This window comes from Perca flavescens, chromosome 5 (genome assembly GCF_004354835.1).
Source record: "Perca flavescens isolate YP-PL-M2 chromosome 5, PFLA_1.0, whole genome shotgun sequence".
Classification (NCBI taxonomy): Eukaryota; Metazoa; Chordata; class Actinopteri; order Perciformes; family Percidae; genus Perca; species Perca flavescens.
The window spans coordinates 17,099,529-17,125,147 of record NC_041335.1 but is presented as its reverse complement, the minus strand read 5'-3'; the positions used below and the strand labels follow the sequence as shown (position 1 = coordinate 17,125,147).

Sequence of the window (25,619 nt, the reverse complement as noted above, 5' to 3'; positions counted from 1 at the left end):
GTTTTGCCAAATATATATATCAATGACATTTATTAACAAACAGTCTTTGGTAGAATACAAGACACAGGAAAGTGTTTACATACATTCAAATGAAATGTCATGGCTTATGTTTTGATCAAAGGTGAGGCAAATTAAGCCATCACTTTGGCCATTATTTTCCAACCTGAGTCTTAAGAATTACTGTATTATATCGGAGATATATCAACAAAAATTAAAGAAAAGCTCAGAAGCATCACATGCAGTGTCACAGTATCTCCTATCTTTCATAACATTGTCTTAGCATACAAAATTACAGCATAGACACACATAAACAGACTGAAAGTGACAATGAAAAGATAGACATCCATAATACTTATTAGAAAATACTTAATCTGTTTCTATATTTCTGCATTACAATACTGGTAAAAAAAATTCATATTTTTAGTCAACACAGAAATGAAACAGAATTAATTATTGGCACATTTTTTCGATTCAGATATATGATTTTGTTCTTTTTGAAAATTCATCAAAATAATTGATCAGTTGTCTCAGCTACATTCAAAGTTTAACAAAGATTCTCTATTGAACGTGACAACCAGCACCTAAATATGAAGACTCCTACTTCATGAATCTTGTATAACTGTGGCCTCAATAGACTAAAGAGCCTAGTAAGGCAAATTAAACACAGACAGACTACCTGTATTATGTGCAAATACAGCCAAGTGAAATGTGCGTAACAGTAGTAGTTTCTTGTTTGTGAACAAGCAGCGGAAATGACTTACCTCACAAATGTAAGACAAACTCTCTGCCTGTCAGTCAAGAGTGGAACGGATTACGACGTCCCTGTGAAGACGCCATTCAACCGCAATGTTTACAACAGACAGAGCGGTGTAGTGGTTGTGTGGTTGCTGAAGAATAAGTCACTTTTCACCTCTATACAGCACAATCAACTATAACAGTGTTTTTAGTTCCTATCAATAATATAAGATGAACAGGCCCCTTTGGCTTAGCTGGTGCTGGGGCTGTCCATAGTTGCCAGCAGATGCGAGAGCTTGGCCCTCTGGGATGGAGTGATATTCTGACTCATGTGGATGATGCAGTCCATGGCTACATCAGGGTTGGCCTGCACCAGGCTGGAACACAAGATATCATTTAGCTATTAAACATGCTGGAATAATTTATTGTAAGTGGTGAAAATGCAAAGATAGTAAAAATTGGTTTAAACTGGTCTGCAGTTTATTCTGTCAGAAAATCAGACGTGTCTGACTCTATCAATATTAGATTACCTTGCCAAGCCCAGCATGCGTCTCAGTGAGGTTTCAATTATAGGATGGACATAACAGCTAATATATGGAAACTTCTTGCTTTACTTAGCCCTTAAATTATTTATGAAAATATCTGGTCAGTGTAGCTGCGGATTTAAATTCCTCAGACCATGTTAGCTAAAACTGACCAAACTGATAGTCATTGTGCTTCTCTTGGCTAGTGCTTCATCCATTTATGTTTAATGTATAAGCTAACATTCCACAGCTAAAATCATTCTAAGATTTATTATAGGGCTGGGCAAGTTAACACGTTATTATCGTGTTAACTTATTAATTAAACACCGACAATTTTTTATTGGCATTAACGCCGTTTTTATTATTTCTTTTATTATTGTAAAAGTCTGTTGCTCACTGCTGCCGCGCTTACAGGAACCGGAAAAGAAAAGAATAAACAAACCAACAAACATGGAGAAGGGTACGGAACTTTTACAGGCCATTTTCATTTTTAAGTTCTTCCAGACGGCGCAGTCGACAGAACCAAGGTTATTTGTAACCACTGCAAAGTTGAATTTTCTTATCACCAGAGTTTCCAGTCGGAAATATCACCTAAATGCAATACACACCGTTGATACCAGCAAATCATTCAACGAAACAAACAGTGGCGCAAGGCTTCGGCAGACTACGTTAGATGCAGCGTGTGGGAGAAGTATAGATAAACAAAGGCAAGAGAAGCTAACAAATACCATAGCGAAGTGGATAGCTACAGACTGCATGCCGATTAGTGTTGTGGAAGACGTCGGTCTGAGAATCACAACAAATGACGGCAGGTATAAGATTCCCTCAAGACGCACCATCACAAGAAGAATACACGAGTTGTATGAAAATGAGAGGACTGCAAAAGTGACACCTTTACAACGTGTTACTCTCACTGGGTAATCATAATTACCTCGGAGTTACAGTGCATTATATTGATGAACAGTGGGCGCTGCATTCACATGCTCTGACTATAATGAAAACAGAGGAGAGACATTATGCTGAAACATTTGTGCTTCACCTCACTCTAACAGGGACATTTGGTACTGAACATAGACTGGTTATGCTACTCCCTGATATAAGAAGAAAAAAAAATTCTGCTGTTTTAATGTTATGATTGTCGCTCAGGATTTTGTGGGCAGTTTTATTTTATAAAAAACAAACAGGATAACATTAATGCCCTGGCAGTGGCAATAAGCTTTAATTTTGTATTTGCTTTGATTACATTGTTTAAGTTGAGATTTACACTAAATATTTTATTTAACTACTACTGTATAAACAAAATGCTGATATTAAGTGTTTGCAGAACAAATGTTATGGCACTTTCATTCGTATGGCAGAACATTTAAAATAAAATTGCGCTACACACTACTTTTGAATTCATTATTGGATTTTGCGTATAACAATGCGATTAATCAGGGAAATCATGCGATTACATTTTTTTTTATCGTTGCTCAGCCCTAATTTATTAAGATGTGACCCTCAGCTTTTTGGCATTGGTAAGATTATGGCAATGAAAATAAGCCCACATCAATAGGTCACAAAATGTGTGAGTGTATCTGCATACCTGCGGATGTGTTTCAAAGTGTTTTCTCTTTTCAGGTACTCAATGTTCTCTCTGATGCGGGATCGAGTGCCATCCTCCTTGGTCAAATGCTTCTCAAGCCACTCAACTACTGCTTGGTTATTATCCCACAGGTAGGCCTGGAAAAGCAGACAGAAGCACCTTTAAATCTCTCATCAGTTTTAACAAAAAAAGTGCTCAAAAACAAAAGCAACCACATGATTTGTGGGCCACAGGCAAAAACTGATACTGAATATAGAATAAGAAAGTGTTGATAATGTTCACAGTAATTAACTGGGGTAAAGAAAATAGCATCACTCCACAACTGTAATGTCACACAACTATTCCCCCATGCCCATAAACTTTAATAATTAAAATGTTTTGGGGCAGAATTTGAACCAATAACCCTACTTCAGGTGACAGTAGTCTCTCACGGTCTGAACATACCTTGACTGTTCCTTCGGTTTCAACAAACCAGCGTCGCAGCATGGACTGCATGTGTCCGTCGCCAAGGTCCTTGGTGGCCTTCAGAATCTCACACTTCACCACCTGCTCCAACAGGAGCCGGCGCAGACGCCAGTAGAAGAAGGTCCGCACTTTCTTCCAATCCAAAATATCCTGTCAAGAGTATCAACGTAAAGTAAGTTTAAAAAGCATGAATCGTCTCTAAATACAAGTTTATTTTCTGCATCTAATGTTACAGACACATTGCCAGTAATCACTCACAGTGATGACACCCTTCTCCTGCATCCTCCCTGGGGTATCATGGAGATCTACGAACTGCACTGCCACCTGGTGGTAGATGGGCAACAGGAATTCCTCCCTGGCTTTGAGCTTTGACTCGAGCTCTCTGGACTGTTTGTCAGACAGCTCTGGGGAAGCTGAAAAGACAGAAATGAGTTACTACGTGACTTCACGTCTTGCCAGTAACGTTATGAACATCCCAGCCTTATTGCAATTAAAAGGAAAATAAATGCATGTGGTTCAGTGAGTTGAGAAAGAAATAGTATTTACCAAGCTGCTCAACCAGACTAGCATAGACTGAATCCAGTCTTCTCATGGTCTTTAGCAGGTCCTTTCTCCTGAATTTGATCTCCACTGTACCCTCAGCCTCCAGCACACCACCTCTGGACACAAAAAGCATAACAGGAACAACAAAGGCAGAAACTGGTTATTCTCACACACACACACATCTGTTGGTTTTGTTGGGAACTCCATAAAATAAGCATTAGAAAAAACATGATTTCTTCATGTACTGTACCTGCTCTCCCTGTCTGCATAGAGCTCCATACACAGTGGGTTGATGGTGGGGTCTATCACCACCCATGAGCCTCCTCTCAGCTCAGCGTGTGGAGGGATGTACACCAGCACTGGCTGATGAAAAGTCCGCAGGGCGTCCACAATGTAGGCCCCAAACTTCAGTACTTGGTCATACATATCTGGGCAAAACAGAATTTTATATTTAATGACAAAATCTCTTGCATGTAATGCAGTCTGTCTGCAAAGTGTATTGTTAATCGAATACCTTTCATTCCACCAGAGAAGCCCCTCCAGTTGGCAAACACCATTAGAGGCAGACGTTCCCGGTTGAAGTCACAAATCGCCTGAGCTGTTTTAAAGGCGGAATCTGGAAACCACACCTGGCCAGCCTGCTGCAGAACCTGACATGAACACACAAAAACAAGGGCAGAGCTGAAATACTGTGATGTAATGTTTTAAATCATAAACACGTGGTGACATTTACTCACTTTAGATTCTGAATCCAGGTTTGCTGGATCTGCTGGGACAGTGAACTCAACTGTGCGTGTTTCAACGGCAATGACACCAAGGGGAATTCCTCCTAACCTGTTTTCATTCAACAGATGTATTAAGCGATTTAAATGTAAGGTTTAAAAAACACATACATATAAATAATATTTTATGAGTGTGTACATTGAGTGAAAACAGATTTACCGTGCTCGGCCCACTACCACCGTCTGAGCCCAAGACTCCATGATCTCCATGAAAGAGCCATGGTCGAAGAATCCACTCTGCCAGGCACCTCTCACCTCTAATGACACAAATGCAGACAAAAACGGAAATTAACAGGCTGATTACTGAAATAGAATGCTCTCAGAGTGAAAATCACTTCTTAGCACTCACTGGGATGAGGTCTCCCAGCCAGCATCCAGCGGGGGTCGTACGGCGCTTTTGTAGGACTATATTCTATCTCTCTGTCTACCGGATCAGTAGTTGATATGACAGGCACAGGGGAGTGTTTGTTCTGTAAGGAGGAGAAGCATTATAGTTAGTGATCTGAAGGGTTATTTGGTTACTTTTATAGAGCTAAAAGCTACATGAACTTTCACACATTCAGCGAAACCTTTGGCATATAGGAGAGCCACTGGAGGATGGTGAAGACGCCTTCAAAGTCATCCGGCACGGTGGTGTGTGTGACTCCATTATTATGCATGATCTGGATCCCTCCCAGCTGGTTGTTGGAAGTATAGACCTCTCTGCCCAAAACCTGCACAGAAACAGGGACCTCAATGACCACGGTCAGGGATTTTTTTTTTTAACTGACCACAAATTGGGAAATTGCACATCAGCCACAAACATGTCATTCAATAGTGAAGAGTTAAGGCGACAGTTTGCAGCTACAGTATAGTTTGTCCAGTCTTCCTCTTTCTCAAGTGTTCACCACCTTCTGTACCTCAAGTTGCTTCTGACCATTTGCCTATCTTGAAACAACCCCTAACCTGAAGTCAACAGTATCCATTAAGCCTACAGCAGATGTTAAAGGTGCTTAAGGAGACTGACAAAGTAATCTCCCTTTAGATTAGATTTGTCTGCAGCATGTTTTGTCTTAACCTGACTCCGCCAGATTGATTGCTTCGCATTTGCTCGGCATATCCATCTGGGAACTTTCCGTTGGAGAACTTTTGGGAAGGGGCGGAAATACTGGTTAGCTGATTGGATGATCCATCTGTTTATCACCTATGTTGGTGATAGACGGGCCAAATCAACCAATCAGATCCACAAAGCGTATGAAAATACAACCACAAGCCCGCCCCTGCTGCTGCAGGCAAAGCATAGCTCGTTAGCTCAGCATGCAAGCAACATGTCGGTAAAGGAGATTTGCCGTTTGTGTAACGAGAATTTAGGAATAAAAGTCACCATTTCAGGTTCCCGGAACATATTCCAAAAGAAGGATCCAAGAGAAAAAAAGCATTAGCGAGCAGCTAACAGAATTAGGGCTACCGCTGTCTGAAAATACTGGTTAGCTGATTGGATAAACCATCTGTCTATCACCACCTAACCCACCTCAAAACCAACGCTGATTGGCCCGGTCGTTTGGCTAACGGCTCCAAATTTTCTTTGCCTCAAGATGCCAGACTGATCTGCGAGTGGAAAACTGGAGCTCGCGAGATCAGGACGGTCTCACGAGGCTAGTTTTGTCTAGCTATTTCTCCAATTTGATGAACCATCCCACTGCAGACAACATTCACAACAGATGGCATGCATAGCAAAATATCCTAATATCTTGGGAAAGCCAATTTCTGGCACACAAACCCTGACGGACCAGGTCTAATATAACAAGTGTGTTTATTGTAAGGACTATATTTTTTATTTATCAATATCAGTGGCATTTGTTAAACCAACTCACCTTGTTAAGAGCACCTGCTCCAGTCAGGATAATGTGAGAGTTTTCCACCTGAATCACTCTCTGTCCCAAACGAACCAGATAGGCTCCGATTCCAATAGCGCGACACGTCACCTGCAAGAACATAAAAAGTGACTCAGGAAGACTTTACAGAGGATGGGCTTATTTTACTCAGAGAAATCAGATCCACATTCTCACCATACTGATTGTAATAATCTCCTCATAGGCCTGAGAGGATTCTCCAGCAATGGTGCCAGAACCTCGCAGGTTCTCAACCCCGAGACCTTCTTCCGTCCCGATGACGTCAGTAATGATGTACCTGTAACAGATGGGCACAGTGATGAAGACCAAGAAGAATAAAACTCTATTATCCCACACGACTTAAGGGTGTCAAATATTTAAAAGGGGCTGCACTCTATATTCAGAAAATTAATATAGCAGTAAACAAATTCATCCTGACATCCTTAGCAGAGAATGAAGTCACACTTTCTCTGTGTGTTGTAATCCGCGCTTCTCTGTTCTTTGTTTTGATAGACGGGCCGGCCGCGTGGTCATAGGAGTGCCTCGTGCCTTGGTATCTAATGCCAGTGGCCATGACAAAGCGTCAGTATTTGACGAGTTGGGGTACACTCTGTGAGAGCCTATTTCATGAGAACAACCAGTGATTTCCTGTACCTGGACTCTCCTCCTTCCTCTACATGGTGACAGTGAACAGCGTTGGTGGAGCTGATCCGTGTGTAGTCCTGTGGTGTCAGGTAGAGGTACTTGAAACCCTACAGACAAATGGAAATAACTTCTAATAAGAAATGTGAAACTGGACATAGATATTTCTACAGTATTCCCCGGGGTCATTTCCTCCACTAATGTATAATGCAACCGTTAAGAGAAATACATTTCAGGGGTCACCTTGTAGGGGTCAGTGGGGTCAATCCAGGCCACCTGGAACATGTGTTTGATCTCTTCCGCGAGGCCGATGCGTGCTCCGCTGTTTGCTGCGACGTAAATGCGGGGGATGCCCTCGGCCCGAGCCAACTCAGACGCCCTGAGGAACAGCTCATCCTCTTGAGGACCAAATGAGCCGATCATGTGAGTGATGTCATTGCAGATGACAATGATATCTCTGCCCTCTGGGTACTCCGGAGTCTTCATCCTCATCCTGAAGGCAACCATTCCCACCTGGTGAAAAATGGTTATAGTGATCATCAGCGTCATCACACTAAGAAAGCATGGACCGAAATGACATAAATGCTCTAAAAAAGCATCCTACATCGTTGTCTCCAGGCAGGCGGTTCATCTGCACGAGTAGACCTTGATGGTCCAGAACCAGCTCGGTGCACATCAGCACATCTTTAGGGGACTTGTCCCCTGGACCCCACAGCTTAAACAGTGCCTACAGGGATATTTTTAGTATAAGTCAGACAAATTAGGAACAAAACAAAAAATACAAAAAAATAACCCTAATTCAGTGAGATAGCATACCTGTCTGAACATCTCAGGGAAGTCATAGATGTATGTAGTCCCCAGAGTTTGAGCCTGGAAGCGCTTGGACTGAAGCAGGTCTTTGGTCACATACGGAGTGTTGATCAGCATGCCATGCAGAGGACCCTGCTTATCTCCATATGACTCGAACATGGTCTGAAAAAGGAAATTAGTGATTCATTTGACCAAAAAGGACAATAAAACAACCTCCTGCAACATACCACGTTTTAGTCCACTGTCTCACCTGTCCAGAACTGGGGTTGGTGACTTCCTTGTACAGGCTGATGTCCAAGTAATAGCCAGACTCATTAGTGAGGAACAGGCGGACAGGAATAGCATTCCCAGTTGGTGTCAGACGGATGTTGATCTTCAGCTCAGCCTGCAGGACCCGCAGCTTCCAAAGACGGCTGCCGTAGCGCATCACCATGGAGCGAACAGACTCCTCTATCTGAGGGTCCCAAGAAGAGGATGTTAAAAAAAAACTGCAAGTTAAAACGTTGTATATGAAGAAGTCATATTAAATGTTAGAGGGAACATAGAATAACACCTCTAAAACAAAAGCAAATTGACATGGATTGTGAGACCTGTGTGCAACCATGAATAATGATACTTGTAATACAGCACTATGGTAGCATAAACGTGCTGGTCACTGACTTTAGAGGGGTCCATAATGACAGTTGGGACGAAGTTGAGGAAGATGTGGTTGCAGTCTGTGCGGACACTGGTGTTACTGAAGGCCACCTCCAACTCATCCATGGCTTCCAACAAAAGACGTTCTCCTTCATTTTGAAGGTATTCAAAGGAGGCTTCCTGGTTGTGTATAAAAAGAGTTTAAATAATTACTTCTAACCAAATATTACAACATTTTATTTAATCAGGCACTAATAACCCTTTTGCTGTGGGAAAACATCATGTCTATTTGTTTAAAGAATCAATAAGCTGTACTTTACCGTTGCTCCGCTTACCTTTGTAATGAGATCTGAGTGGCGGATAATAGCTCGTATGAAGAAGCGGTAGTCTGTGACTTCAGCCCCCTCCTGAACACGAGCAGCACCGAGGTACAGGTGCATCTTGTGGTTGGCACAGGGAACAGCTGTCATTTGAAAGTTCCTCATGCGGTTGAGCTCCAGCTGAAATGCTAAAGCCGGCTCCAGATTGCGGTAAATACGATCCTCCTGGAACTAAGGAGAGGCACAGATTGGCACACACAGCTCCTCAAACAGCAGCATATCAGCTCATTAACTAACTGCAATCTGATTATCATTCTACAATTACATGTTCTTTAATGACAAAAAAAAAAACTTACCCCATCTCTAGCTCTGAAAGTGAAGAACTTGGGGAATTCTCGCTGTTGAAATGACATTTAAAAATAATAATAATCAGATACCAAGCAAGGGTACTTTCAGAGTAAACATCTACTTGTCGAAAGCAGTTATACCGGGAACTTTACTGAGCGAAAAGAGTGCAGCAACTAAATATATTTTAGTATAAAAGGGTATGAACAGACACACCATGCTGCATTACCTTTAGCTTAAAGACAATACAAGAATTTAACTGGAATTTGGATATATGGTTCACAAGAGCGGACAGCTATGCTAAGAACAGAGTCTCTACATTACACTATACATTAGATACACTGTTATTGCTCTCAAGTGGGAAAATTCAGTTGTTGCAGTACCACAGAAACAACATAGATAAATACAGATAAGAATAGAAAGTAACGGACACAAAAATAGAATAGAAAAAAAGAGATTACTTTAAACTATACAACGCATTTGGAGATAGATGACGTGATAAAGTGAGTGGTGTAAATAATAGCAGCAGAGTTTTAAAATATAATAGAATATATTACAAGGGTCAATGTAACATATTAACATAGTATATACACTATAAAAAAAATATATATACACCGTAGTATAGTATAGTGCAGCAATATAACAATATAGTATAACTTTGTGATATATAATATGTCGTATAATACAGCTATATAACATAGAATATAATATATAGATGTATGTTAGATATGAAGCAGTGCAACAGAAACAACATAGATAAATACAGATAAGAATAGAAAGTAACAGACAAATAATAAGAGGTACATAAACTAAAATAGAATAGAAAAAAAGAAATAACTTTAAACTATACAACGCATTTGGAGATAGATGTCCTGTCTCTCTTGTATTCTTGGTGACCAAACCAAAGAAAAATGTTTACATCTGTGGACAATAAAGTTTTTTGTATTCAACCAATTTGTTGTTTTTTTTTTTTTTTTTTTTGGGGGGGTTAAGATTATTTTTTGGGCTTTTTATGGCATTTAATCGACAGGATAGATTGAGACAGGAAAGGGGAGAGAGAGGAGGGACGACATGCAACAAAGGGCCGCGGGTCGGATTCGAACACGGGCCGCTGCCAAGGCCTCAGCCTACATGGGGCGCACACTCTACTGGGTGAGCTAGAGGTCACCCCACCAATTTTATTTTTAACGTTGCGTTACGTGCGTTTTTTTCTCCAGTTGGCACATACTGTATGCATCACTTTTGTTTATCTGTGTTTGTTAAAAGAAAACATAATAAAAAGTAAATAACAATAAAAATTATTTAATAATAAATAATAAAATCTGAATACATGCAAGTGATACAGTGGACCCAATGACAATAGTGGACCTGCTGAGATTGTTGTTGAATTACCTTCTGTGCAATCAAAAATGTGATTCTCCTGATTCCATATTCAAAGAGGACAAGTCTCTGTAGTAAAAAAACAACAACTCAATTTTCAGTTCAATATTAAATACTGACACAATATCTCACATTTATAAGAACCAGTCATTTGTTAAGAAGCTAGCTCACCTTTGACTGAGCAAAGGCAGTTAAGGCTGTAACCAAGGCGTCGTCATCTTCTGCGTCGGCTGTTTTTATGGACACGTTAATGATGTGGATTGGGTTCTCCTTCGTGTTCTGTAGAGGATGTAGAAGAAATTGGTGGCTGTAGAGATACAGATGAAAACAGACTTTTTATTGAGAAGCCAGTGACTCTTACACACCCACCACACTCACCTTGAAGTTCTCTTCCTCAAAGAGACTGGAGCAGGACTCTGAGAACGGGGCACTCTCCAAGATGGGTTCCGCAAAGCTTGAGAGAACTTCATCAAAATTCCTGCAAAAGAAACACAAACACGTCAGCATGCAATACATAATTTTTTACTTTGATCTATACATCTTTGCCAATGACAAATAGGAGAGAAAGACAAATTATAGTGACCTTTTGAAGTCGTCAAAACACTGGAAAGCCACCATGGCGCCCATGCGCTGGCAAGGTGGAGACAAGGCTCCCTCCAGGAAGAGCTCACTGCTCTGCCGCCTCATTTGAAAATGGCTTGATCCACTCACTGGCATTGGAACCCTGAAAACAGGACAACAGAGCCACTATATTAGCACATAGAGAGGTTTGCTTTAGCAAAAAAAACACTGACCAGCCAAGAGTACAAATATTCTTACAAAGAGCAATTAAAGCAAGTCTGGATGTTCTTATCTATTTGACAAAAGGAAAGTATGATTACATACAGTTGATAGGTATATTTCATATATTCGATTGAATTATAAGAGCAATTGTTTCTATATGTGTCTGATGCTGGAGAATACAGGCTCCCCATTTGGTAGCAGTCAACAAAATCTCAGGATTTGAGGTTTTTAAGAGGAACATGGAATATATAAAAGGAAGAACCTCTCAAAAAGCTCAGTTTTGCTAAGCAACAAAAAAAAAAAAAAAAACACATGGAGAAGCTCAGCTAAAAAGTGAATTAAAAAGGACTTGTTAGAGGAGTCCTCAAAGAAATGTTTCTGGTTTCACAGAACAGAAGGGAAGAAGCAACACAATGCATTGTGCATGCATTGCTATGAGACATACACACGATCAGATGGTTTGGCTGGTTGGGAGGAGCTTTACTCTACCTGTTCAGAGTAGGGCTGCTCCCTCTGAAATCAGATGATTGACAGGTGAGTGTCAGCAGTGGATGATCAAACTGTAACTCTACCTCAAGGCATTATGATTAGATGAAAGCTGACGCTGTGCACAATCACATTAATGTCCAGTGGGTGAAGGCATTTTGCATTCAATGTTAGCCATAAGCAGTTACAGCTGCAGTTTATAGGACTCCTAAGTTTGGTTTGATGAAATCCTGCTTGATCAGTGGAAGCACACACATCACAGCCTTTGATGCTGTGTTAAGGCAATACAGTATCGGTTCAGTATCAGTTTTGGAAGTGATAATGATTGAATGTGAACTATGTGTTATTAAAATAGAGACCTTTTACCTGTTTGGATGGGATGATGGCAGCATAAACTGAAAGTCTACAGCGCAAGTTCCATCCTGCAGCTGGTGATGCTGGATGCTATTCAGCTCATAGGCGATGTAACCTCTGCGCACATACACCTGAAAGTCAAGACAGAACATGTGATTATCACTAATAAAGAAATAAAAATGCATAATAAATGTGTGGATCTACTGACCGTACCTCCAAGGCAGCCATGCAGACAACTTGATTGGAGTGATAGAAGAAAGTGGGCAAAACATCAAAAATGGAGGTTTCGGAGAGAATGAGTTTCTGTGCCAAAGAAATAAAGACAATATTCATTTGACATTCCAGCTGATACAAAACAATCACTGCAATGAAATTCCTGCACACAATGCTAACCTTTAGGTTTTCTGGACAAAACTGGTGGCCATACATGTCAATGGCTGACAGGAAGATGGACTCCACCTGGTTGTGCCTCAGTTCGTATGATGGTAAATGGGAGGCAATCAAGACCTACGACACATTTACAAATATAATATCAAGTCCATACAGATGGAATAACCTGATTGTTAAAAAGGGTGCATAAGTTCATGAAATTTGAGAAACATTAGACAAGACTGGCTGGGTGAAATTAGGATATATATTGTCAAAAGGATATAAAAATGCATCATCATTTTTTTTTTTATATCTGTTCTATCATGATGTCGAAAAACCAGCAGCCGAACCGCATACCGCTTTACGTTCTGATCCATGCACGTTATGTTCATTTTGCACTAAAGTTCTTGATACAATAAGAAAATACTCAGTACTTTTCATTTGTCAAGTATTAAATTCTAGTATACCTGTAAAGTATACAAAAAGAAATTAAAAATGAGATATATATATATAAATATAAATAAAATTACCTATAATAACGACTGATGGTCTAAAAAAAAAAAATCACTTGAATCAATCTTCAAGGTAACCTGATTAAACAATATATTCAAAACAGACAGAATAGTGTTAAACTGACGCTTATCAGGCGGTCTTAGATGTTACCTGTCTGGCTCTCAAGGCCACCTTCGAGTTCTCCATCTTGCTGAGCTGCGTGAGCTCGTTCATAATGGCCATTAGCTCATCTGCCAGCATGGGATCCCTTCCACACAGTTGGTCCTACACAGTGTACAAAGTCTTTTCATTAAAACCTAAGTGCTGGAGGACTGTTTCATTTACTGTATGCATGCCAGTGTTGAGGCCTTACTATGAGCATTGTGACTAGGATGTTCTTCTTGGAGACCTGGGCATGAGAGAAGATGTACTCCAACACAGGATTCATGTCAGGTTTGTGCTGCTCTCTCAGGTTGATAACGCACTTGTCATAGTGAGCTGTTTGTGAGAACAAGAGTAAAATGATGACAAACAAACCATAGTTATTAAAGAAAATGCCTCATCTACAGTATCTAGAGAATACCAGTACCTTGCTGGAACTGCATCTCTACTTGCAGGTATCGCGTCAGCAGATCGAGAACCACAGACTTCATGTAACCACGAATTCCACTTCGGTACCTGGACCAGAAATATTTAAACATATGTCAATCAATGCAAAATTATTCTATTTGATAATACTGCTGTACAATCTGCATCTGACAAAAAAGGAAATAACTAACCTCTGTACCAGCTGAACGATGCTCTGTGTGTTCATGAAGAACACCTCTCGGTCAGCCTTCCTCTGTAGGGTTGCTGCGTGGCTGTCTAGAATATTTGCAATCTGGAATAAACAAAGAGAAACATGATGAGATTACATTGTATTTAAAGAACAGCTGCGTCCAGCAGAATGTCACTGTGCTTCTCTCACCCTTTGGCTAGGGAACTGGCAGAGGACAGAGGTGATGTTGCTCGCGTACTGTGCCATGACTTTACGGATATCTTTCTCCACACTGGACGGAATGCGACTTGCCAGACTCGTCATGATCTCCTGGAGTTCCAACAGCGGCAGTGAGGGGTCCCTTAAGGTCTTCATCAGCGTAGCCACCCACTGTTTCAGCTGCAGACATCAACATGCACATATAATTAATAAAACTGATGATAGAAGAATCTGTGGCAGAAAGCTTGCCGTGTACCTTGCTGCTGAAGAGGGGCTCTTCAAGGCAGTAGCCGTCCATGACTTTAACCAAGTTTTCCAACACACAGTGAAACACCTGGTGAAGCTTTTCCCCAACAATGGGCAGTGGTTGTTGGGGTGGCAGTATGGCCGTGTTGAGCTCCACCTATGACAGGAGGTGAAAGCAGGAAAAAAAATTATTAAACATTAAAACATGGGACACATAATATAATCATTTGATTATCAAGCAGATCTTAAACAAATAAACACTTTAAAATATACTGTAAATCTGGACAAACTCAGGACAAAACGTGCCAAAATGTCTAATTTGATACTTTTTAGCCAAGACCCAAACATCAGAAGAATGTTATAAAGTTTTGTAAATTATGAGGCACAATTAAGAGAACAATGTATGCACTGGAAGTTGTAATTTTCCAAATAATTTACTGGATGTATACTGCTGGGGTCATCCAGGTCTATACGTGCCACCACGCAGCCAGGCTGCAGAACCGCTCCAGGTCTCTTGACAAAGTGGACGCAACCAGACTGCTGCAAGGTCAACGTCATCACCATCTTCATCACCTGAAACCACGGGGCAAACAGCCAGTCAATAAAAAATACACAGCATGCCTCAAAAAATCAAATGTACAAAAAAAGCTGTCACATTCACCTCAATCTCTGCATAGGTCTCTCCTGCAATAACGTGGCCTCCATCTTCGACCATGTACTGCAGCAGTTTACCAGCAGAGGGCGACCTCAGCACCGTGGGATCCTTCTCTTTTTCAAAGACACAAGTCTTGTTGCCAACAGTGACGCGGTAGCTGTGGAGATAAAGTAATTCAGAAGAAAATTAGTAAAACAAACACACAAATAAGCCCAGATCTACGGACTTAAGAGCTCTTGCCTGTCCACTTCCTCCTTCATATAGCTGGTGTGGCTGCTGCCGACGTATGACAGCAGGAGGCCGCCATCATTCAGCCTGTGGACATCTATCTCAATGTTGGAGCCGTTCATCATGATGACATAAGTTGTTGGTGATTGGCGAGCCACCTGCAGGCAGCAGAAATGATAATTTATTAATTGCAAAAGTTAAGAGGTTGAGTCATACAAGGAATGTGTGAAGGGAACAAAGCAGATACCTTGAGGCAGAACTTGACTCCTTCATATATTAATTCCACATTGACAGAGTTGAGGAGACTGGCTGCAGGCAGTACTTGGCCTCTATAGATGCAGCAATTATTATAAGCCAATTATATAAATATACAGTAAGAATTGTAGTGAGACATTAATAAGAGGGCACTGTGTCGACTGACCTTTCCAGTGAATGCAGGTAGTCAGACATGCTCTTTCGGAAGCTCGAATCAGCAACATGCAAAGCCCCACAAACAATACCCAGCATGGTATCTGGTCTCTCCGCCTGAAGGAAGAGCATGTGGCTTCATGAAACAAACAAACTACACACAGGTACCTATCCGTGTAATGATTTATGGCACAGGTATTCAGTCTCCTACCTGCACTTTCTCCGCAATGAGATGATCCAGCCAGCCCGTGTCGATGTCATTGTTTCTGAAGCTTTCTGTCTCTAGTAACTTAATGAGGTATTCAACCGTGGTCCTGAAGTCACCTCTGATGGAAAGCTCCTTCATAGCCACCACCATGTTCCTAAAGCACATGGCAAATATAACACCTGATAAACACATGCATCCTATGGGATTTAGATTTTTTTCAAAATCAACCCTCTCAACCCTCTATTTCCTATAAAAAGAGTTGCGTTAGTTGCAAACGTATATTACACAATTGCCTTCGAAGATTGTATTATATTATTGGCAGGTCATTGCATTTCCCACAGTTTTATTACATCATGGTCAGTTACAACATTAGGACTTTACTGGCTGTTGCCTGAGAGGCGACACCTGAAAGCTTAATGGCTAAAGATCAGATATGACGGTATCATTGAAACAAAAAAAAAAGAAGGCTTACGAAATGGCTTCTTCGCGATTCTCGCCCCAGGAGAAACAGTGTCCAAACTGGGAGTCTGCAAATTCATGCAGGCCACCAGTTGCCCCCACGCTGAAATAACCCCAGACGTTTTTACTGCTGTGGAAGTTCAGCTCCTGCACTGTGCCAGAACTGGGCTTGAACCCCTGTGAGAGAGCGCAAGGATGACGAGTCAATGGTGCAAATCAAAAGAACATAACAAAATGGTTTGTTGATGAAATTGAGCTTTACCTCATCAGGGTTCTCACTGGTGATGCGAGCAGCTATGACGTGCCCTCTTGGACATGGCATGCAGTCTGGAGTCTCTAGGTTAATGACGGTGTCGCCCCACGGAGCTTCTCCATAAAGCAAGCGGATGTCCTTAATTCTATAAAGGGGGATGCCCATCGCAATCTATATGAGATGAAACAAAAAGTTAAAATGGAAAGATTGGATCTCTGTCTATAGTCTCATTTGCAAGATAATTACTCATTTTGTTCCTTTGGAAATAATTCTGCTTCTTCTTTTTCCTTTTTTCTTTTACCTGAAGCTGGGCAGCTGGAAGGTTTACATCTCCGATCATCTCTGTACAGGGATGTTCCACCTGGAGGCGAGGATTCAGCTCCAGGAAATGGAAACTTCCATCTTCAGAGTAAAGATATTCCACAGTACCTGCACTCACATAGCCCACCATCTTGGCCAGTCGCACAGCACACTGGGACAAGAAAGAATGTCAAGAAATGTCAAGTCTCAACCAGAGGAGCTAATTAGGGTTGGATAATAAACACATGCAGTGACATAAACTGACCCGTTCCATTTGCTCGAATGTTGAGGGAGCAGCTATGGTGGCAGGAGCCTCCTCTATGATCTTCTGATGCCTTCTCTGGATGGAGCAGTCTCGTCCAAACAAAGAGATGGCATTTCCATACTCATCAGCCAATATCTGAACCTCAAGGTGTCTGGCATGCTGAGCCAGCTGCATGATGAAGATAGGCGAGCCGGGTACCTCTGTTTGAACCTGCATTTAAAAAAAAAAAAGTTAGCTGTAAGAGTTAAATCAAATTCAACTGTATAAAATGGGTATAAATTACATCAAACCTGTCTAAAGAGACTTGGAAAATCCTCAGAACTTTCTACTTTGCGGATACCCTTTCCACCTCCACCCTCAGAGGCCTTGATAACAACCGGATAACCAATTCTCTCAGCCCCCTGCAAAGAAAAAAACACATAAAATATAACTCAGCAAAAGATACTTGCTTGAAGGGAATCATGTTGGGGTAAATAAAAAAACAAATGTGCAGGCTTTGCTTAATATGCTTACTGCCAGCCCATCGTCTACATCAAGAACACAGCCCTTTGTGTAGATCTCTGGAGGAACACTGATTACATTGCCCAAGAATTGGTCGTCCTCTTCCCAGTCTACGCTTAGACCTAGAACACCACGACACACACAGAACAGAACATAAAAACACTGACAAATACTGAATAGAGTTTATGTTACTACACTGAGACAGTGCAAGAGTTAAAGCATCACCTGAGCCGGTCCATGGTAGTGTGGGAATGTCAGCACTCTGAGCCACAATAGCAGAAGCTACTTTATCCCCAAGAGCCCACATGGCCTTACTGGACGGCCCTAAAAGAAATACAGTCAGTTACCAATGACATCTGACACATGTGCGAATAAACAAAATAAAAAATAAAGTTGAACTTTCTGTAATTTCAAACTGGATTTTACCTAAGAATGATATTCCTGCTTTGTCCAGCAGCTCAGGCAGTTTGGGATTTTCTGAGGCATGACCCCAACCAGCCCACACAGCCTGTTAACAGTGATATACACAGACATGTCATTTATCCCAGCTTTTTACAGGTAGGCAGGCAAGGTCAAAGAGAAAAAAGGTTACAGACCAGAAAGATGTTGTTTAGAGGAATGGGGAAGAGTACCTGCACTGGGATTCTTTTAGCAATGTCCACTATCAGCTCTACGTTGGCGTAGTTGTTGTTGTTGGACCCACCGGGTACAGGCACATAATGGTCTGCCATTTTAATGTATTCTATAGGGGCAAAAAAAAGTAACATTTAAATGATGATTAATTCTAATAATTTATTTATTCAGTAGAAGCTTACAGAGATCACGTTCCATGTCCCTTTGGTCAAACAGCTTACAGTTCGGACACAGTTTATAGTGTTTGGCTGGACCGTAGAGGCCAGCGCTATAAATGTGAAAGTCTGTCACTAAGTCACTGAGTGAGTAAAAACAAACTGAAGTATCATGTTCACAATGACCTGCATTAGCTTTCAAGTCTTCAGGGGTAACCATGACGACAAAACGGATGGTCCTTTCATTGCGAAACATTTCGTAGGACCAGCGACGGATAGAACGCATACATTTGACAGCAGCTATCCCGTTGTTAGCAATCAGCACCTGTAACAGAAACAGAAACCACTTGTGAAAAAGGAAATGCTGCAATTATCATCAAGCAATGAAAAATAGAGATTAGAGGACTTTCATTCTTACTTTATCGATGACGCGGTTGCCACCAAATCGGGTGACAAACTCAGCAGGAGAGGCCACGGTGAAGTCCCTCTGTAGATCCATCTTTCTGTGTTTACGTCCTTTATTCACCAAGTGAAGACCAGACATGCTAGGCCTGGAGTATAAAAATCTTGGTTAGTAGTCTTGTCCAATAACACAGCAAAACACAATGAACTGGGTGTATTCTGCTCTGTTCATATCAGCTGAAACACATATCAAATAATCCAGGAAACTGCAGGCTGCATATCATCCTTCCTAATGTCAGAGCCGAGCAGGTAAAACAAGCATCAGACTATAGGGCTCCTCGACAGCCATGGTGGCAAACAGCAGCGTAGGGGAGTAACTAGTTAATAATTACAAAATAATAACCAATAATAATAATAATAATAATAATAATAATACATAACTGTAATCCATTACAGTTACTGGGAAATGTGTAATTAAATTACAGTTACCTGTAAATAATGTTCATGATTACATTGGATATATTTTCTGTAAAATGCTATAGGCTATACTGTGTGTTGAATAATATTAATGTTGTTGCTTTGCATGTTTTTCATGTGCACAATGTCTTCTTATGCCATTTCCAGCCACAGCTGTTTAGTAAAGTTTGATGCTATTCTGATTGGCTCTCCTGTTTGAATTTGCAGTACTACCCATCTGCCAAGGCTATGGATAAAAACACATTCCAGTGCTGGAAATATTTTAAAAAATCCTTTCATACAAAAATCTGAGAAGGGTTCGAACATAACAATGCAAAGAATGTTTGCCAGCGGTCAAATGCTATTAATGTCAAAAGTGACGATGTCCAACCTCAGAAAACATCTGCAGGTACAGTATGTAAGTTAAGTTAGCTTACAGTAACTGCAAGCAGTCATATTAGGATGAGATAGATAGATAGATAGATAGATAGATAGATAGATAGATAGATAGATAGATAGATATTTGTTTTGTTATGATTTTAAATGTGTGACCTCAGAATGATCTCATACTAAAAAGAGGAGGTAAAGTCTGACTTTGTGGTGGCTGTTCTTCAAAATAAATGATTCTAATCTTAATTCATGTGATGAAAATGAGTGTTGAGTACTGATGTAAGGTTAGCACTGCCAGGTTTAAACATTTGAAAATGGTTATCAGTTGAAAACATTCATTAGAAATTTAGAAGAGTAATCAAAAAGTAATTACATGTAATAAGTTAGATTACTTTAATAAAGTAATTGAAATAGTTGCACTACTATTTCATTTTAAATAGGGTAACTTGTAAATCGGTAACTTATAACATTTCCAAAGTAACCCTCCTAACACTGGTAAACAGTTACTTAACAGTTCGAGTATGGGACTGTGAACAAACTACATTAGCACCAACAAGGGATCAACAGCACTGGAAATGAAAAAGCCAACACAAAGTTTAGACCCTCTCCTCAACAGGCAAAGACAAACTGTGGACCAGGCCATTTATTTCTGACCTTATCTTCAAATTAACACTGTGCAACTTATCTTCATATGAAAGAATTCTGAGGCCCACACTGTCACTCATGGGGTTCCTTTTTATCCAAAAAATATATATTCAAAAATATTTAAAAAGATCTCAAATGAACCAGCCGTGCAAGTTTTAGTGAAACCTGGAAGTTTGAGTGAGTATGTTGTTGTTCTATTGTGCCATTCTTGAACACTAGATTAGATCATTCCACGTACCATGATTATCAGCTGGCTCATACCTCGTTCATTCCAAACTCTTGTTGCAATTGCACCACAAGCCACTTCATAGAAATGAATGACCCATGTTCAGATATCACAGAGAAACACCTGAGTTGCATCAGTGAGCAATATGAACTTTAAACGTAACTCCTCCATTGATCAGGAAATACAGATTGCACTCCTTTATTGAGCTAGTTTTTTATAAACTTTTCCAGCTCGTTGTCATGCCCTTCTGATCCCCTTTCTGATCTTTTTCATGAGGTAGGGGTTAATTTACCTAGACACACATACTTTACTGGATTAATGACTTAGGGACCAAGTCTTGTTGGCTTATAACTCTACTGCTTTGTGAGTAAGTTATTGTGGTGGGTTTTACTTTTCTCACCTCTAGAGGGTACCGGAGTGTTTTTTTATTTCCTCAAACTTAAGTGCACCAAGACAAGCTTTGTTCAGTTACATAACAACAGAGTGGCCACCGGAGCGATCCTCTCTGTTGACAAACGCGTCTGCAAAAGTTGCTACGGTATCTATTCTACTTTCATAAAGAGTAATTACGGTATGCAGGTTTTCATCATTTCTGCAGCTGTAACATTAACCATGTGATAACTGTGCACATAAACACTGCAGCTGAAGTATCATATTACAAAAAACTGAATCCAACTTTTAATAGCACTTACTTTGGAGATATGGGAACAAGTTGAGACCATGAGAACAGTTTTCCTCCTCCATTATCAACCTACTTTATGGTCCTTTAGTAGTGAAACTAGATTTTAAAATCTAAGACCAAAACAAAGAAACCTTTACAAAGTGCTTCCTCTCATGTGCTCCCTCCCTTCTCCCCTCCCACATTTGCAGCAAAATAATTTACAGATCCCCTGTGACAGATCACAGGCTGTGTCGTCTAAATATACAAAGAGGCAAGGCCAACGGCAGGACAAAAGTGTTCATTCTACTTCACTTCACTTAAAAGGGCAAAATCTGTAGCCTACGTTTTTAGACATGTATGGCTGAAACCTTGATGCACACATGTACAAATAGATTTATTTTCCAATAAACATTTTGCAAAAGTGCAACTTCTGCTGCATTTTTTTCCCCTGTGAACTGCAAAAAGATGATTCTAAGGTTGAGATTTGGGAGAGGAAAATCACTTACCTTTTTCCCCTTCATGATGCTTCACACAAGTCCCGCTAGCACACATAGCTTTATGCATTTGGTTAAGTCAATGCAACTAAGCAGGTCAAGTTAAGCATGTAGCTTTGAGCACCAAACAACCCCATCTGATCATATACAGTACCATCACTGGGTATAAAAAAAAAATAACTCTCCACTATGCACTGTAAAAAATAAGTTAAAAACAAAAATTTGTGGAAAATTGAAAAGTGTTTTTGTTTGCCGTGCTGTGACCGAGAGTCACACCACAGTTTTCAAAGTCATTTAGTTCGGCCTCTTGTTCCAATAATAGAGCCGCATGTGTTTGGCATGCGGCAATAAAGCAGATCAACTCCACGCAGTCAGGTGATAAGACACAGATTGTGGGAGTAGGAACATAACGGCACGTCACCAACGTGGCCACGTTTGACTTACACATTTTGAGAAAATACAGCCTCTGCAGACCTAAGAAAACAACCCAGTCCAGTTCTTATTAGTAGCTCTTTTAGCTTTTTTTGGCATGAGTGAGATGCTTCCATGTTTATGGAAGCATGCCAAACATGCCCGACCCTAAACAGTTGACTTCAAATTCACTTAAATAGAAACAAGGTCTTACTTCATGCCTGAGGAGCTGGACTGTGGCACTGCAGAGGACGCCTGCTGAGGAGACGATTTGGGGGCAGAGGTTGGTGGCTGAGATGCACCGCTTGGAGGTTTGGTGACCCGAGGTTCCTCGTCTGAAGAATTATCCTCCGATGCTCCGAGAATAAACTTGAGGCGTTCCCTCGCCTTAGGCCCTGAGCTGAGCATTGGCACTTTAGTTCTGGAAGGTCTCTGGGTGGTCGCTCGCAATGATGGCTTTTCTGAGTTTACCTCAGAGGACGCCTGCAGAGCTTCAGTGTCCACGGTTTCAACTTCAAGACCCGCAGAGGCACTGCTGGCCTGAGGACTGTTATCCTCATTGTGTGTTGAGGTAGTAGGGACTGTTGACAGGCAATGTTCGCCCGGATGAGGTGACCGTGTAGCAGGCATGCCCTCCTCGGCGGCAGGCCGACCACAGCAAGAAGGAGATTCCTCTCCTTTCACGGGCATTGCTACGGCCTTGGTATTAATCCTCCACAGTAGCAACAATATCCATAGGATTAATCCTAAAACTGCAAAAGGGAGCATTCATAGACATCCTCCTGAGACTGCAACAAGAACAAAGTGAACATTATAAGTCATATAAAAGATGACAGCATCTACAACATCATAACCGAGCCAACTTAAAAAGATCATCTTATCTCTTTCGCCCCACATAATAATAACTGTTGTGGCATTAAAATTAAAACATGTTTGCAATCGATGTTAAGTCTATGATCAGTAATTTACCACATTCTTTTTGGTCATGCAGTAAACTTTACACACATTGGAAAAACATCTTTCATTGTTTCTCGGAGGCTTTTGGGAAGCGGTGGGAACCTGATCTGCTCATAGCCGTCCTTGGAGCAACATGCTCCTTATCTTTTGCCAATAAGTATAAAATAAATGGCAGTTTTGTTTGGAAGGTTATTGCAAATAGGTTCATCTTGCGAGTGTTAAAAATGTGCCCTGCACCCACGGATGATTTGTGGTTGAGAGACACATTGCATCTGGACTGAGACTGAGCTTTTATTAAGCATAAAGTATAAATTATCACCTAATTCTGTGTTACATCTTCTTAGCCAACTTCATGCCAACTTATCACCGCTAGATTTACACTTTAATTTGGAAGTCTTGGTCAATAAAACTAATTCATATTAAATTCTGCCTACATTTTTTGTTGAAAGACCCAGAAATTCTGAATTATTTTAGCAAGTAGTTAAGATCAGAGGAACGTATGTTGATGCATAATTACAGCTCATTTAGTGTACGGAACTATCCATGGTACTTTTGGGCAATTTGGTTGAGAAACCCATATTTTTTTATATAGACACTATGAAAAGGGGTCAAATTTGACCAGAGGACAACACAAGGGTTAAGTCCTATAATTGCACCCCATCCATTCAGCCAACTTCTTTTGTTAAACAGCTATTTGTATAAATTTGGTTTCTGTATTTATTGTTTATTAAATTATTAAAATGTTATGTCCGTTAGATATTCACCAATCACCAAGGCAAATTCTCATAAGTGTAACTTACTGTGGCAAAAAACCTTTTTCTGATTCTGATAAATCAAAATAGCAGTTTAACCATGCCAGCAGGGCCTGGCAGCCTACATTTCCCAGCCAGTGTCTGGTAAACAGCCTGTCTGTAACAGCTGCCATGAGGGCCAAGTGTGGCAACTTCATATGGGGTAAAGGTCAGCACTAAGGGAATGAAAGAAGGAGAAGGCCCAAACATCCAGACAAACAGCATTAGGCTGAAGAGCATCTGAAGGCTTCAAAATAAAGAAATATAAATAAAGGGATATATTAATATGAAATCTGTGTTAAACAAATATGGATTCCTCGTGTCAGCTTGAATCTGCATTTCATAAAAACAAAGAAAAATATATTAATATTGAATTCATGTGAAAGATGCATTCAATAAATAAGAGGCATCTGTCCTCTAGAGCCACTTTGACAGAAAAAAAAGAAAAGACTGAGCCATCACTTAACAGATGAGGCACAATATTCAAGAAAATGTCTTCATAAAAATAGCTTTCAAGATTTTTACTAAATAATAAAAAAGGATAAATATAGTGAAAGTGTTATAACGTTATCTCCATGCTGACCTAAACGTGGCATACTGAACTAAACAGATGCCAGTGCACGGTTGCCTTGCAATAAATTATCAACTTATGTGACAGAAAAAAAAGACTTTAAGAAGTTAAAACCAAACAGGATGTTCAAGCAAGTCAATTGGGACAGAAACACTGTTCAATCTTAACCAATCTTTTACCCAACAGGAAAATGAACCATGCCCTTTAAGATCAAACATGAAGTCTATTTGCGTCAGCAAGTTGTAAAAGCACGCAATTACACTCACCGCTACAGATAACGGACAGCAGCTCAGTCTTGTTGTTGTTGCAATACTCACCCGGCTAGCGAGTTAGCATTCACTTATTATTATTGATAAGTTTTTTGCAAATTCAGAGTTATTTTAAATGCAACTACATGCTTCGCTTTCTACTTATCTCCACCGAGATCTCAAACTCCGCACAAACTGAACCGGTCCGCAGTTAAGGTTTAAATCATGATCATGACAGTAGAAGGAAATGTCCCACAGCACCCGCCCCCCCAACGTCTTCCTCCACCACCTCCTCCTCCTCGCTGGTAAACATGTGCAGGGAGGGATTTATTGTAAGCTCCTCCCAGGAAGAGGGAGATCTTCCGAAGATCGTGTATTAACACGATGTTTCAGTCTGTGGTTAAAATCATTTTCGGTTCTGCAAAAGACGGTCCCTCCCTGAGACTTCTGCTGCGTTTAATTCATTCATCCATTCATCGTTGATATGGCAAATATTCCCATGGTTGAGGCTTGCGGCCGTTTGTGTCACACAGTCAAACACAATTGCTTGACTCCATAGTGCATTATCAGTAGAGCAAACTATCCATAAAATGTGGCTCTATAATTACCTTGAACAATGGACTTTGGCTGATATGTGCGTTTGTATGCCATTTTCAGACACTTCCATGTGTGCTGCGATTTTGCACATAGAGTTACCATAAATACCAGTGTCTGATCATTCAAGTAAAAATCAAGGTTATAATGGGAGAGATTCTGGGAAAACTTTGTTTTTGTTTTTGAGAGCTCCTATTATCCGACTTCACGCTTAGTGGCCTAATATGGTAGGAAATAAACATGGATGCCCCTTTGAATATTTGCCAAAGTAATTAAACCATATTACCTATATTACACCTATATTGTTGAAATTGATGTATTTTAACCCTAACTCGACCAAAAAAAAAAGCCATCAGACAATATG

General features: G+C 40.6%; 1 protein-coding gene across 4 annotated transcripts; it reads right to left on the bottom strand.

Moving 5' to 3' along the window:
- Positions 1-13: 13 nt before the first annotated feature.
- On the bottom strand, positions 14-24,907 carry acacb (acetyl-CoA carboxylase beta). Of its 4 annotated transcripts, none has more exons than XM_028578786.1 (54): positions 24,680-24,907; positions 22,309-22,882; positions 18,828-18,960; positions 18,596-18,734; positions 18,254-18,363; positions 18,048-18,129; positions 17,847-17,945; positions 17,634-17,743; positions 17,411-17,521; positions 17,121-17,330; positions 16,857-17,027; positions 16,565-16,726; positions 16,316-16,479; positions 15,847-15,997; positions 15,649-15,752; positions 15,475-15,556; positions 15,240-15,385; positions 15,006-15,156; positions 14,783-14,917; positions 14,355-14,501; positions 14,090-14,278; positions 13,902-14,002; positions 13,712-13,800; positions 13,496-13,620; positions 13,294-13,407; positions 12,655-12,768; positions 12,475-12,564; positions 12,274-12,392; positions 11,911-11,934; positions 11,222-11,362; positions 11,017-11,116; positions 10,810-10,917; positions 10,651-10,707; positions 9,270-9,311; positions 8,929-9,144; positions 8,618-8,773; positions 8,208-8,411; positions 7,964-8,119; positions 7,752-7,874; positions 7,391-7,660; positions 7,160-7,257; positions 6,683-6,803; positions 6,488-6,598; positions 5,204-5,347; positions 4,984-5,104; positions 4,795-4,891; positions 4,590-4,686; positions 4,367-4,502; positions 4,103-4,280; positions 3,856-3,968; positions 3,568-3,722; positions 3,289-3,459; positions 2,845-2,981; positions 14-1,112 (listed from the first exon to the last, which is right to left on the bottom strand). In XM_028578786.1, the coding sequence occupies exons 2-54, from the start codon at positions 22,860-22,862 to the stop codon at positions 986-988; spliced, it is 7,305 nt and encodes a 2,434-aa protein (XP_028434587.1). In that variant the 5' UTR covers positions 22,863-22,882; positions 24,680-24,907; the 3' UTR covers positions 14-985. The 4 variants fall into 4 exon arrangements, with proteins under 4 accessions (XP_028434587.1, XP_028434588.1, XP_028434589.1 ...); XM_028578787.1 differs by having other exon boundaries at positions 24,731-24,907; XM_028578788.1 differs by lacking the exon at positions 11,911-11,934.
- Positions 24,908-25,619: the final 712 nt, after the last annotated feature.